General features: G+C 41.6%; 1 protein-coding gene across 1 annotated transcript in view; it reads right to left on the bottom strand.

Annotated features, from left to right (window-relative positions):
• The window catches only part of LOC311117228 (lysosomal cobalamin transport escort protein LMBD1-like), a gene marked incomplete at its 3' end in the record, with an annotated part of 80550 nt that extends 68151 nt beyond the window's left edge, over positions 1 to 12399 (bottom strand). The window contains exons 1-3 of the mRNA XM_084192205.1: positions 12313 to 12399; positions 10295 to 10471; positions 6542 to 6605 (exon numbers count right to left, since the gene is read on the bottom strand). Coding sequence (XP_084048331.1) covers positions 6542 to 6605; positions 10295 to 10471; positions 12313 to 12378 — 307 coding nt within the window. The remainder of the gene's footprint in view (positions 1 to 6541; positions 6606 to 10294; positions 10472 to 12312) is intronic.
• Positions 12400 to 14249: the final 1850 nt, after the last annotated feature.

The raw sequence follows: 14249 nt of genomic DNA on the forward strand, positions 1-14249 counted from the left end.
ACATCTTGGCATGGTTCTGTTATAATCTCCACCCGGCACAGCCAGAAGAGGACTGGCCACCCCTCATAGCCTGGTTCCTCTCTAGGTTTCTTCCTAGGTTTTCGCCTTTCTAGGGAGTTTTTCCTAGCCACCATGCTTCTACACCTGCATTACTAGCTGTTTGGGGTTTTAGGCTGGGTTTCTGTACAGCACTTCGAGATATTAGCTGATGTAAGAAGGGCTATATAAAATAAAATTGATTGATTGATTGATTGATTGATATTATGGTCTGTAGCTCAGCTGGTAGAGCACGGCGCTTGTAACGCCAAGGTAGTGGGATCGATCCCCGGGACCATCCATACACAAAAAAAATTATGCACGCATGATTGTAAGTCGCTTTGGATAAAAGCGTCTGCTAAATGGCATATTATATTATATTATTATTATATTAAGACATTTGTTATCAGAAACACCAGTGATATTAAGACACTTGTTATCAGAAACACCAGTGATATTAAGACACTTGTTATCAGAAACACCAGTGATATTAAGACACTTGTTATCAGAAACACCAGTGACATTAAGACACTTGTTATCAAAAACACCAGTGACAGAAATACACTTGTTATCAGAAACACCAGTGACAGAAAGACACTTGTTATCAAAAACACCAGTGACAGAAAGACACTTGTTATTAAAAACACCAGTGATATTAAGACACTTATTATCAGAAACACCAGTGATATTAAGACACTTGTTATCAGAAACACCAGTGACAGAAAGACACTTGCTATCAGAAACACCAGTGACAGAAAGACACTTGTTACCAGAAACACCAGTGACATTAAGACACTTGTTACCAGAAACACCAGTGACATAAATACATTTGTTATCAGAAACACCAGTGACAGAAAGACATTTGTTATCAGAAACACCAGTGATAGAAAGACACGTGTTATCAGAAACACCAATGACAGAAAGACAAGTGTTATCAGAAACACCAGTGACAGAAAGACACTTGTTATCAGAAACACCAGTGATATTAAGACACTTGTTATCAGAAACACCAGTGATATTAAGACACTTGTTATCAGAAACACCAGTGATATTAAGACACTTGTTATCAGAAACACCAGTGACAGAAAGACACTTGCTATCAGAAACACCAGTGACAGAAAGACACTTGTTACCAGAAACACCAGTGACAGAAAGACACTTGTTACCAGAAACACCAGTGACATAAATACATTTGTTATCAGAAACACCAGTGACAGAAATACATTTGTTATCAGAAACACCAGTGATAGAAAGACACGTGTTATCAGAAACACCAATGACAGAAAGACAAGTGTTATCAGAAACACCAGTGACAGAAAGACAAGTGTTATCAGAAACACCAGTGATATGAAGACACTTGCTATCAGAAACACCAGAAACCAATGCATGTTGCTGCTATTGCAAATAAGCCTTGTCATGGCTTTGGCGAGTCACTTATATATGTTCCATGTACTGTATGTTGTTTTTCCAACAGCCTTGAACCTTCCTGATCGACTGCCAAATGTTATTTCCACAGCAGCAAACACACACACACACAGGCTCCCTGAGTCATCATCATATGGACACATGATGTCACAGGCTAGGGTTTGCAAGCTCTTTAAAGCCTCTCCCATCCTACCTCTCTCCCTACCTCCCTGCACCCACCCTTCCTTCTGGGTAAAAAAAAAAGGAATCGTAGTCTTTCAACCCTGACAAAACAAAACAACAGGCAGACAGCCAGCCCAGTGGATCTGTCCAGCTTCTGTCAGACTCAACGCTGTAATTGGAGGAATTACACGTCCCACATTTAAAGCCGGACTCTTTATATAAATAATACACAATCACATAGTGAGTTTCTAGAGAGCCAATCTCGCTTTAAGGATTTATAATCCTGCTCAACAGGGATTTTACCCCACTGTTCTGTTCTCTCTGCTGTACTTTGCTTTCTACAGTCCTTATTTAACCCATTACAGTGTAAGGCCTGTCTAAGCCAGGGGAGGGTTCTCCTAAGCTATATGGAATTGCTTTAAGAAGGTCATACCAAGGATCATTTTGCCATTTCATTTGGAATTTTAAGACCCCTTGAAGTATCCAAAAAACATATACATTTGATAAAAACATTTATTTGGCCTTACTGCGATTAGCCCATACAAACACATTAATAACAGATTCACTACATGGAGCAACAGATAGTCCCCAAAAGTTCTGAAGTGTCTGTCCTATATCTGAGAGATATAAGAAAGATCAGGAAACATGTAGTTTTTTTAATGTATTTTTTACATGTATTTACCCCCTTATTTTTGGCACTAAACAGTCTCCATATAATACTTCTATTCATTTTTTTCAACTTGTACCGGGGGACCTTCAGACGAGTCTTGTGAGGCATGTGGGTGTCCTAGAGCAAAACAACCAACGTGTTCGTGAGAGTCTCACCTTTCCAGAGGGGTCATATTAGTGTGTAGCCCAAACTGTTCGGACGCTACAGACAGAAGTTGGCAGATCGGCTGTACCGACTTCAGACGAGTCCCATGCTTGTGAAAATACCACCTTGTTCATGAGAGTCTCATCTTTCCATAAAGGGTTCATAATAGTTTGTAGGCAAAACCGTTCGGACGCTACAGACGATTTTGTAAGAAGACCGAATTTCGAGATATCTCATGGTCTGACAAACACCGCTCTAGCTCTGTCACTTTTCACCGCAGATGCGGAAGTGTTACATAGGCGGATGCGGTGGATTGAGACGCATCCAATGCAAAAAAACAGAATGATTGTTATGGGGAGTTTTTTTATTATGCTAATTTGATTACCGCGGGGGCGCAGACATCAACTCCAGGGGTTAAAGAGTGGATGATTACGCTGGCCAGTTCTGGAGGATAGATATTTTGCTGGTCTTCCCAGCTTTGCTGGGTTGACCCCATATTGTTAGAGAGGCTTGGTGAGAGTGGCCTATAGGAAATCAAGGCTCCCAGCTAGGGTTGCACGATATTGGAAATAACTGACATTGCGATATTTTGTTTTTCTGCGATATATATTGCGATATGAAAAAAATACAGGATGTATGTATGATCCTCTAGGAAAAATGCAGTTTGCAAACGGCGACTTTTCAGGTGGAAGTCCTCATTAATAAAGTGTATGGTCAGACTTATATAGGGCTCCGTTGTCCGGCTGGACCACAAGTCTGTTGTTGCTGTATAATATTCCACTTGTGACAGCTCTGTTTCAACTTGTGCCTTGCATTTCTCGTACAACTCTGGGATGGCAACTTGAGAAAAATAGTTGCGTGATGGCATTACATACCGCTTGTCAAGTGACCGGATCATGTTTTTAAAACCCTCTTTGGTAACCGTGTTAATTGGTACCATGTCTTTGGCGACGTGAAATGTTATTGAATTTGTGATTTCTCTCTGCCGTTTGGAACCTTTCTCGTATGGTGTAATACTGGCAAAGGCATCCGAAATAGATTTTTGCTTTGGAGGGCATTGTGATGCTTTGAACTCGTCATACGAAGATTTGTGGTGCTGCCTTAAATGATCTAACAAATTGGTCGTGTTGCCTCGTGTTGTGGCAACAATTGCAAGGCACTCTCAACAAAGTACCTGTTTTTGGTCAACATCATCCTGTCTGTAGCCTAAATATTTCCATATAACTGACGATGCATTTCTTTTTGCAACCAAATTCTCAATTTCGGTCTTTTTTGCCTGTTCCTCGCTCATCATTTCATCACGGCAAGCAGAGCCTGCATGGCAACCATGTGCAGCAACCAACTCCGTGTTTAAAATAATAATAATAATAATAATAATAATAATAAACTGTGTATCCAATAACCCATAAATCAGAGTAAATTACGTTATATCAGACAGATATAATGCTAGTTTAACATTTAAAAAATATCTATTGTAGACTGATATATGTTTACCTTACTAAATCGCACGTTCTGCGATGTGACTATTGCGGATGCATACATCGCAATGTCGATGCTGAAACGATATATCGTGCAGCCCTACTCCCAGCGAGCTTTGTGTTTTGATGTGCTGTGTTGTGATGCCGAGTCAATCACAGAAATAGGCTTCCTTGTGGGAGACAAATAAGCAGCGTTCTGTCTTTCATTCTGTCTCTCTCTCTTTCTCTCTCTTTCTCCTCAGCGTTCTGTCTTTCATTCTGTCTCTCTCTCTTTCTCCTCAGCGTTCTGTCTCTCTCTCTTTCTCCTCAGCGTTCTGTCTTTCATTCTGTCTCTCTCTCTTTCTCCTCAGCGTTCTGTCTTTCATTCTCTCTCTCTCTTTCTCCTCAGCGTTCTGTCTTTCATTCTGTCTCTCTCTCTTTCTCCTCAGCGTTCTGTCTTTCATTCTGTCTCTCTCTCTTTCTCCTCAGCGTTCTGTCTTTCATTCTGTCTCTCTCTCTTTCTCCTCAGCGTTCTGTCTTTCATTCTGTCTCTCTCTCTTTCTCCTCAGCGTTCTGTCTTTCATTCTGTCTCTCTCTCTTTCTCCTCAGCGTTCTGTCTTTCATTCTGTCTCTCTCTCTTTCTCCTCAGTGTTCTGTCTTTCATTCTGTCTCTCTCTTTCTCCTCAGCGTTCTGTCTTTCATTCTGTCTCTCTCTCTTTCTCCTCAGCGTTCTGTCTTTCATTCTGTCTCTCTCTTTCTCCTCAGCGTTCTTTCATTCTGTCTCTCTCTCTTTCTCCTCAGCGTTCTGTCTCTCTCTCTTTCTCCTCAGCGTTCTGTCTTTCATTAGGTCTCTCTCTCTTTCTCCTCAGCGTTCTGTCTTTCATTCTGTCTCTCTCTTTCTCCTCAGCGTTCTGTCTTTCATTCTGTCTCTCTCTCTTTCTCCTCAGCGTTCCGTCTTTCATTCTGTCTCTCTCTTTCTCCTCAGCGTTCTTTCATTCTGTCTCTCTCTCTTTCTCCTCAGCGTTCTGTCTCTCTCTCTTTCTCCTCAGCGTTCTGTCTTTCATTAGGTCTCTCTCTCTTTCTCCTCAGCGTTCTGTCTTTCATTCTGTCTCTCTCTCTTTCTCCTCAGCGTTCTGTCTTTCATTCTGTCTCTCTCTCTTTCTCCTCAGCGTTCTGTCTTTCATTCTGTCTCTCTCTCTTTCTCCTCTTCACCCTCAGCCTTTTATCTACTTCTATCCACTCCATTCTCTCCTTCCTCCACTCCGTATGAAGGGAGAGATATAATGCTTCCATGTACTATAAGCTAAGTGCCTACCTTGAGACAGAACTGACAAATCTTTACATTTTACATTTTAGTCATTTAGCAGACGCTCTTATCCAGAGCGACTTACAGTTAGTGAGTGCATACATGTTTTTGTTCTTTTTTTTTCTTCATACTGGCCCCCCGTGGGAATCGAACCCACAACCCTGGCGTTGCAAGCGCCATGCTCTACCAACTGAGCTACATCTTCTGAGTAGAACTGCTGAAAAGAGACATCCAGGCCATTTGGCCATTAAATCAATTACATTCCTGATAGGATCAAAGTCTACATTTAAGACAAACTACTTCTGCATTATATAAGACACTGTAATGCAAACTCTTCTTCCTTTGAGTGCATTTTTCATCCAAATCTTTGATAGTAACACAGAAAATCTACCTTGTCCCCCACAAAATCATATTAGTGGCGTCTACGACTGAGTCTAGAGGACAAAGTCAAGGAACGCATGGTGGGCAGCTGAATTGAAGTGCATGCTGGGATTTACGTGCACAGTGTTGTACCTTGTCTGTCAAAGAGAATGTTCTGATGACATTCTGCGACTGATGGAAGTGGTTTCTCTGATTGGGTAGGGTCTAGGCTGAGGAGACAGCTTGTCTCTGTGTGTGTTTTATGAACAGACGTTCCAGCTACAGCTACAGCACAGCTGACTGGCAGGCAGTTTGGACTGGCATCTGTTAGAAAACTAACGGCTCATGATCAAGTAGCCTATTGTATCTGTGGCATGAGTCACGATCAAGTAGCCTGATGTATCTGTGGCATGACTCATGATCAAGTAGAATTTGTATCCGTGGCATGACTAATGATCAAGTAGCATGTTGTATATGTGACATGACACATGAACAAGTAGAATATTGTATCAGTGGCATGACTCATGATCAAGTAGCCTGATGCATCTGTGGCATGACTCATGATAAAGTAGCCTACCTGTGGCATGACCCATGATCAAGTAGCCTATTGTATCTGTGGCATGACTCATGATCAAGTAACCTACAGTATCTGTTGCATGAGTCATGACCAAGTAGCCTCTCTCCGTAGGTAGTATCTATACAGAGAGAGCAGCCAGAGACACAAATAAAACCAACCATTCATTACTTTCAATCAGTACCTTAAACCGTAATGGCTAGTTTCCCAGACACAGATTCATCCTAGACCTGAACAAAAAATATATTCCAATGGAGATTCTCACTCCACACAAAATCACTCTCTACCAATCAGGAATTAGTTGATTTGTTCAAACTATTAATGTCATGACGGGTCCATCCACCATTTGCTGGTACTGTGCCTTGATAAACATGCCTATATAAATATATCAACAGCAGTCTACTCACAGTAATATGCATACAGCACAGTGTCTTCGATTTGGCCTCGTGTCTCATTGTTTTCTGCCCACTCCTGTATTGGGAAGAAACAGGACATTAATTACAATAAAGACAAAACAACATCTGAACAGACTAAAACACTACACAACCAAAAAATAAATTATTGTATAATTCCATAATCATAGTATCTCATAGAGATTTGAGACCTGAGTCATATTACACTATAAAAGCCAGGCTATGACTATGATGAAATGGCCACAGGGCTATTTGCCAGGCTAGGACTATGATGAAACGGCCACAGGGCTATTTGTTTTATGGAAAAAAGAAGCGAGAGATCATGATTTATTGATAAGGATATCATGAAAAAAGTACAAAAATATGATTCACAGCCCAGCGTTAGGGCCTATATGATGAAAGTACCCCTGGTATAATGTGAACATCCCAGCGTTAGGGCCTATATGATGAAAGTACCCCTGGTATAATGTGAACATCCCAGCGTTAGGGCCTATATGATGAAAGTACCCCTGGTATAATGTGAACATCCCAGCGTTAGGGCCTATATGATGAAAGTACCCCTGGTATAATGTGAACATCCCAGCGTTAGGGCCTATATGATGAAAGTACCCCTGGTATAATGTGAACATCCCAGCGTTAGGGCCTATATGATGAAAGTACCCCTGGTATAATGTGAACATCCCAGCGTTAGGGCCTATATGATGAAAGTACCCCTGGTATAATGTGAACATCCCAGCGTTAGGGCCTATATGATGAACGTACCCCTGGTATAATGTGAACATCCCAGCGTTAGGGCCTATATGATGAAAGTACCCCTGGTATAATGTGAACATCCCAGCATTAGGGCCTATATGATGAAAGTACCCCTGGTATAATGTGAACATCCCAGCGTTAGGGCCTATATGATGAAAGTACCCCTGGTATAATGTGAACATCCCAGCGTTAGGGCCTACAGTGGGGAAAAAAAGTATTTAGTCAGCCACCAATTGTGCAAGTTCTCCCACTTAAAAAGATGAGAGAGGCCTGTAATTTTCATCATAGGTACACGTCAACTATGACAGACAAAATGAGAGAAAAAAATCCTGAAAATCACATTGTAGGATTTTTAATGAATTTATTTGCAAATTATGGTGGAAAATAAGTATTTGGTCACCTACAAACAAGCAAGATTTCTGGCTCTCACAGACCTGTAACTTCTTCTTTAAGAGGCTCCTCTGTCCTCCACTCGTTACCTGTATTAATGGCACCTGTTTGAACTTGTTATCAGTATAAAAGACACCTGTCCACAACCTCAAACAGTCACACTCCAAACTCCACTATGGCCAAGACCAAAGAGCTGTCAAAGGACACCAGAAACAAAATTGTAGACCTGCACCAGGCTGGGAAGACTGAATCTGCAATAGGTAAGCAGCTTGGTTTGAAGAAATCAACTGTGGGAGCAATTATTAGGAAATGGAAGACATACAAGACCACTGATAATCTCCCTCGATCTGGGGTTCCACGCAAGATCTCACCCCGTGGGGTCAAAATGATCACAAGCGTTAGGGCCTATATGATGAAAGTACCCCTGGTATAATGTGAACATCCCAGCGTTAGGGCCTATATGATGAAAGTACCCCTGGTATAATGTGAACATCCCAGCGTTAGGGCCTATATGATGAAAGTACCCCTGGTATAATGTGAATCATGTGTCCTTTTACTTTTTCTTGATTTCCTTATTCATCAATAATGAACGATCTCTACTCTCTTCCTTTGACATAAAAAAATATGGCTATTGCATTATTGTCCTTGCTTTTATGGTAGGGGGTTAGGTATTTCGGCAGTAGCTGTATTTTAGATTGGATTCTTTTATTTATTTATTTATTTAGTCTCTTATGTGGCAGAGATTCCATCTAAGACGTGACCTGACACAGGTTCTCAAGGAGGATCAGAATGCAAAAGAGAATTGCTGTCTGTCTACCTTGCAACACACACACACACACTACGTTGCAGCATTAAATCACTTTTTCTGATGCCCTCCTGGTGATGAACCCTACCTAAAGCACCACCACATATTTTCACTTCAGCCAAGCATCCAGTGCTGGTCAAATAACATATCCTAGGCTATCAAATGTCAATACTTAAATGTCAACATCAAAAACAGAATTAGGCCTACTAGACAGGATCAAGTAATATCACAATGCCATCATCTTCCTCATCATCTTCCTCATTGTTTTCTTTCCTCATCAATCTACACACAATACCCCACAATGACAAAGCAAAAACAGCTTTTTAGAAAATGTTTGCAAATTTATACAAAAATAAAATATTACATTTAAATAAGTATTCAGACCCTTTACTCAGTACTTTGTTGAAGAACCTTTGGCAGCGATAACAGCCTTGAGTCTTCTTGGGTATGACGCTACAAGCTTGGCACACCTGTATTTGGGGAGTTTCCCCCATTCTTCTCTGCAGATCCTCTCAAGCTTTGTAAGGTTGGATGGGGAGCGTCGCTGCACAGCTATTGTCAGGTCTCTCCAGAGATGTTCGATTGGGTTCAAGTCCGGGCTCTGGCTGGGCCACTCAAGGACATTCAGAGACTTGTCCCAAAGCCACTCCTGTGTTGTCTTGGCTGTGTGCTTAGCGTTGTTGTCCTGTTGGAAGGTGAACCTTCGCCCCAGTCTGAGGTCCTGAGCGCTCTGGAGCAGATTTTCATCAAGGATCTCTCTGTACTTTGCTTCGTTCATCTTTCCCTCGATCCTGACTAGTCTCCCAGTCCCTGCCGCTGAAAAACACCTCCACAGCATGATGCCTCCATCACCATGCTTCACCGTAGGGATGGTACCAGGTTTCCTCCAGACGTGACGCTTCGCATTCAGGCCAAAGAGTTCAATCTTCGTATCATCAGACCAGAGAATCTTGTTCCTCATGGTCTGAGAGTCCATGAGGGCTGTCATGTGCCTTTTACTGAGGAGTGGCTTCCATCTGGCCACTCTACCATAAAGGCCTGATTGGTGGAGTGCTGCAGAGATGGTTGTCCTTCTGGAAGGTTCTCCCATCTTCCATTTAAGAATGATGGAGGCCACTGTGTTCTTGGGGACCTTCAATGCTGCAGACATTTTTTGGTACCCTTCCCCAGATCTGTGCCTTGACATAATCCTGTCTCGGAGTTCTACGGACAATTGCTTCGACCTCATGGCTTGTTTTTTTGTGTGGTTTTTGTACTGTCAGTTATTACCATAATATGGTTACGGTAGAGTAGACCACTGGTACTGTAATAAACCCTGGTTCATGAATGGAGGAGTCTTTGTGCTGCAGTGTATCATTCTAGTCTGGTCCCTGATCTGTTCATGCTTTTGCCTACTCCATTGTCAAGCTAAACATGTTTGGCATGACAGTTCCATTAGGAGTTGTCAGGAGAGCAGAAACAGCCTGACTCCCAGGCTAGTATCGATCACAAACATGTCATGCTTGAATCATCAAGGACATTTGACTAGAGTAATCTTCAAATATCACGTCTTTCCAGACAAATTCCTTGGTCTCTGACAATGAGTTGAAAACAAAGAACTGGTTTCCCGGACTCAGACTAAAGATTATCCATCAAGCATGCTTTTTAGTCTAGGACTAGGCCCCTACAGCAATGGTTGGTTATGTTTCAAATGGACAACAACATGAGCTACTATTATAAGCTGCTAGATCACTGAACTCAGATGTTCTTAAATGACATAGGCCTACGTCTCAGGGCTTATGAATCAGCTGAATACATACCTTGTAAGTACCGTTGGGGTGCTTCATGTAAGACACTAGGAATATATCCAGAGGAAGAAGTGCTGAGGTTATCAGTGCAATGGCCAATGAACATATTGCTGTGATGGTTGAGATGACCTCACTCTCCTGGCGGCTCTGGTACTTCCTGATGTAGACCCAACAGAAGGACAGGATCACCTGGAGATGGAAAAACAATGGTTAGAGTTATCACATAAAGTACACAAAAAAAAAAGCTTCTAAATTAATTAATAAAAATGCTAAAAGTTATTGGGTCATATCAGCTGTCAGAACATCCGAGTGTTTACAGTTCATTGTTATTGTAATGACTCTTAGCTTAGGCTCACTATGACATCACACTTCTGACACCAATGCAGCCAATAGCGACCCTCAGATGTTTCAATTTACAATATTCACAAATTAAATCTCGCCTCTACAAATGAATTACTATGTAGAAGTGTTGTTGAAAACTGTTTTAATTGCCAGTCGCATCAACCTTATTCACGCAGGCCGTTATCAAATCAAATCTATTCATAAAGCCCTTTTTACATCAGCAGATGTCACAAAGTGCTATACAGAAACCCAGCCTAAAACCCCAAACAGCAAGCCTTGCAGATGTAGAAGCACGGTGGCTAGGAAAAACTCCCTAGAAAGGCAGGAACCTAGGAAGAAACCTAGAGAGGAACCAGGCTCTGAGGTGTGGCCAGTCCTCTTCTGGCTGTGCTGGGTGGAGATTATAAGAGCACATGGCCATTAAGGCCAGATTGCACTAATAAAGCCTTTTTCATTTCAATGAAGACCCATCCATTGATAGATGGAATTCACTCATCCAATCCTTTTCAACGTAATATTAAAAGGGCCATCAGAGATGGGTTTGTTGTTGTGTGATGATGGCTTGTCAACTCATTAGAAAGAGCAGCACAGTCACGCATCCCAAATGGTACCCTATTCCCTATAGTACACCCTATGGGCCCTGGTCAAAAATAGTGCACTACATAGGGAACAGGGTGTCATTTGGGACACACCACACACAATGGCGCTGAAGCTCCAGAATCACAAGGTGGTATTCCAGGCACACATGCTGTCTAGTCCTAAACTGTGAGGACACTGCTCAAACCAGTTAGCTGCTCAGATCCTGAAGGGATACCATCCACAGACCGGATCAATTAACACTAGCCCCTGCCTGCGTGTATTACCAGGTAATGACACAAGCTTTGCATCTAAACTAAGACCCATTGAGCGGATTGAGTTGCATAATAAATAGAGAGAGGGAGAGCAATTCAGAGAGCAATCTGGTGTTTCAGCTTGTTAGCTAACAGAAAACAAAACAACTTCCTCTTAGCTATATTGGCTATTATAATCACTAGCTAGGTACAAAGCCTTCCTGACTGATATGAAAACGGAAATTACTGCAGCAGGCAGGCTCAGTAGAGCCGCTGTAAATGTAGCTGTCTGCAGTCATGTGACATTGTGTAGGGTAACGTTAGCTAGCTAGCTAACTTGGCTAACTAGCTAGCTAGCTAACTAACAATGGATAATGCATGTAGTTAGTTAGCTAAATTCTTCTTTACAAAACAGGGAGGAGAAGTCTATTTCAAATTAAACTTTGACATTTCACTTAGAAGCAGACATAATCCGATAGCTACCTGTTAGCAACTAGCTAACTCTACATGCAAACTAATGTATACTAGCTAGCATTGCTTGGTAAAACTGATAGATACGACCGTGACAACCACAATGATTCACTATTACACTGTAAACGAATTAATTAACTACAATAGTTATCTAAAGTTAGCAATTTATATGGTATTAGCTCAACTCTGAGCTAGCTAGCTATAACGTTAGCTAACTAAGCCATGACAGCTGTCAAACAAGTTAACGTTAGCTAACTAGCTAGATTGCTAGCTACGTAAAGCTGTAGCGAACTGAGCGTGACAAAGACAACTGTGACCAAAGGAAAGTCATCCAGTACATATACAGGGTAATATTTCGAGATTCTGCAGCCACTTGAGTGTGCTTACCAAAAATACAAGGGCGAAAATAGACCACCCGAGAGCAGACTCAGATAGCAACGACTGGCCCGCCATCTTCACTTCACTTCCTGCAACGAACACGGACCATGTGCTTCTATTGACATCACAGAAGGGGCGATACAGTGGATACAAAGTTGCCAACAGAGACAGACCACAGCAGACAGATACACTGCAATGATGATGTGGGAGAGTAGACCTACTGTTGAGTCGGCCTTCTTTAAATGAGCTTGTTATTGAATCAATCTTTTGGATGTTTCCTCCCCAGCTCAGACAGGCAAAAAAAAAAACATTGACCTATTTGCAAAGCATGAGTGCACTTAGTGGTCCAGTTTTGTGGGGCCATCCCAAATGGCACCCTATTCCCTATAAACGCAGTACCTTTGACCAGGGCTGTGGTCAAAAGTATAGGGCTGTGGTCAAAAGTATAGGCTAGTGCACTGTCTATAGGAAATAGGGTGCCAATTGGGACGTAAACCATGGTCATTTTATGAGACCCTCCGGTCATTTCAGATTAGAATGTTCATTTTGTTGAAGGATGTCTTGCCCTTCATGGGGACCCTGCATTCTAGGCTGGAACATAGCACTAATTTGGGACTGCATCGATCAAGGAAATCTATCTGTCTTGGTGAGAGAGTTTATCTGTCAAGTTTTAGCTGAGTGACACCCATTTCAATCCTGACTTCTTAATCACCGATATTCCATTACTGAAGGTTGGAAACTTCTATTGGGTGTTAAATTGGTTCAGTCCAGAGCTCCAGTGTAGCTATATTTGAATTTTCACTCTGGTAATGAGTGATCTGGTCATTTAGAGTCTGTTAAGATAGCGGACCCGGTAGCCTATTTAGTTGGTGTGGAGCCGGAGTCAGTAGATCAGGAGCAAAAATAAGTGGTATTTATTTACACTGCAAATACGAAAAGGCGTGAAACCTGTGGGTAAAGCCATGAATTTACCGGTGCACGCTCACCGTAGAGCCAGTCAATCAGTTCACAGTGGTGGTGAGTAGAACAGGTTGTCATTTCAAACGAAGAGAAAACAACAAAGTGAAATATTTCAAAATAGGCTACATGATAAACAGACTCTAGTGTTTGTTCTTTTACATGTTATAATAAACAATGTTTGAATTAGGACTAGGGATAACATAGTTAATGAGATACAGTGAGGGAAAAAAGTATTTGATCCCCTGCTGATTTTGTACGTTTGCCCACTGACAAAGACATGATCAGTCTATCATTTTAATGGTAGGTTTATTTGAACAGTGAGAGACAGAATAACAACAACAAAATCCAGAATATTATCCAAAATATTTCTCAAGTAAAACAATGTGTGGTGTGTTGTCTTATGTCAACAAAGTCTGATCTACTGTGGTGCTGGGCAGGTCTGTCTCACTGTCTGTGTGTTCGGTGTAAGATTGAATAGAGCACAGCTGTGTATCCCATGTTAGTGGGCAAGTGAGCATTGAACTCGAAATCAAAACCCAACCATCAAGTCATGACAAACTCACTTACAAAACACTGTTTCGAACGAGACTGACTTTATGACCAAAATTATACTATTTACACTTTTTTTATGTGAATTTTGACACTAGAATAAATGTTTCTGTCTAATATCGATGCCACATAAGCCATATTCTATCAGAGAAGTTGTATATTGATCACTCCTGCTAAATTACAGTTAATACTTCCGGTCATATCCTCCCTGCTGCTAAGAGGATACTAAAATGTCAGCTCTCCTCTTCTACATTATCTCCTTGAGAAATTCTATTAACTTACACCTTTCGCGTGAGTAATTATGCTCATTAAATCAGACTGCATTCGTTTTTATTCTTATTGCAGGCCTAGACTCGGCACATACGGAGAGATGGAGAAAAGTAATTAAAAAGGATGAGAGTGGCTGAATGTGGATGTCTGCTGCATGTCGATGGGAA

This window comes from Coregonus lavaretus, assembly GCF_964263955.1.
Source record: "Coregonus lavaretus genome assembly, contig: HAP1_SCAFFOLD_1205, whole genome shotgun sequence".
Lineage (NCBI taxonomy): Eukaryota > Metazoa > Chordata > Actinopteri > Salmoniformes > Salmonidae > Coregonus > Coregonus lavaretus.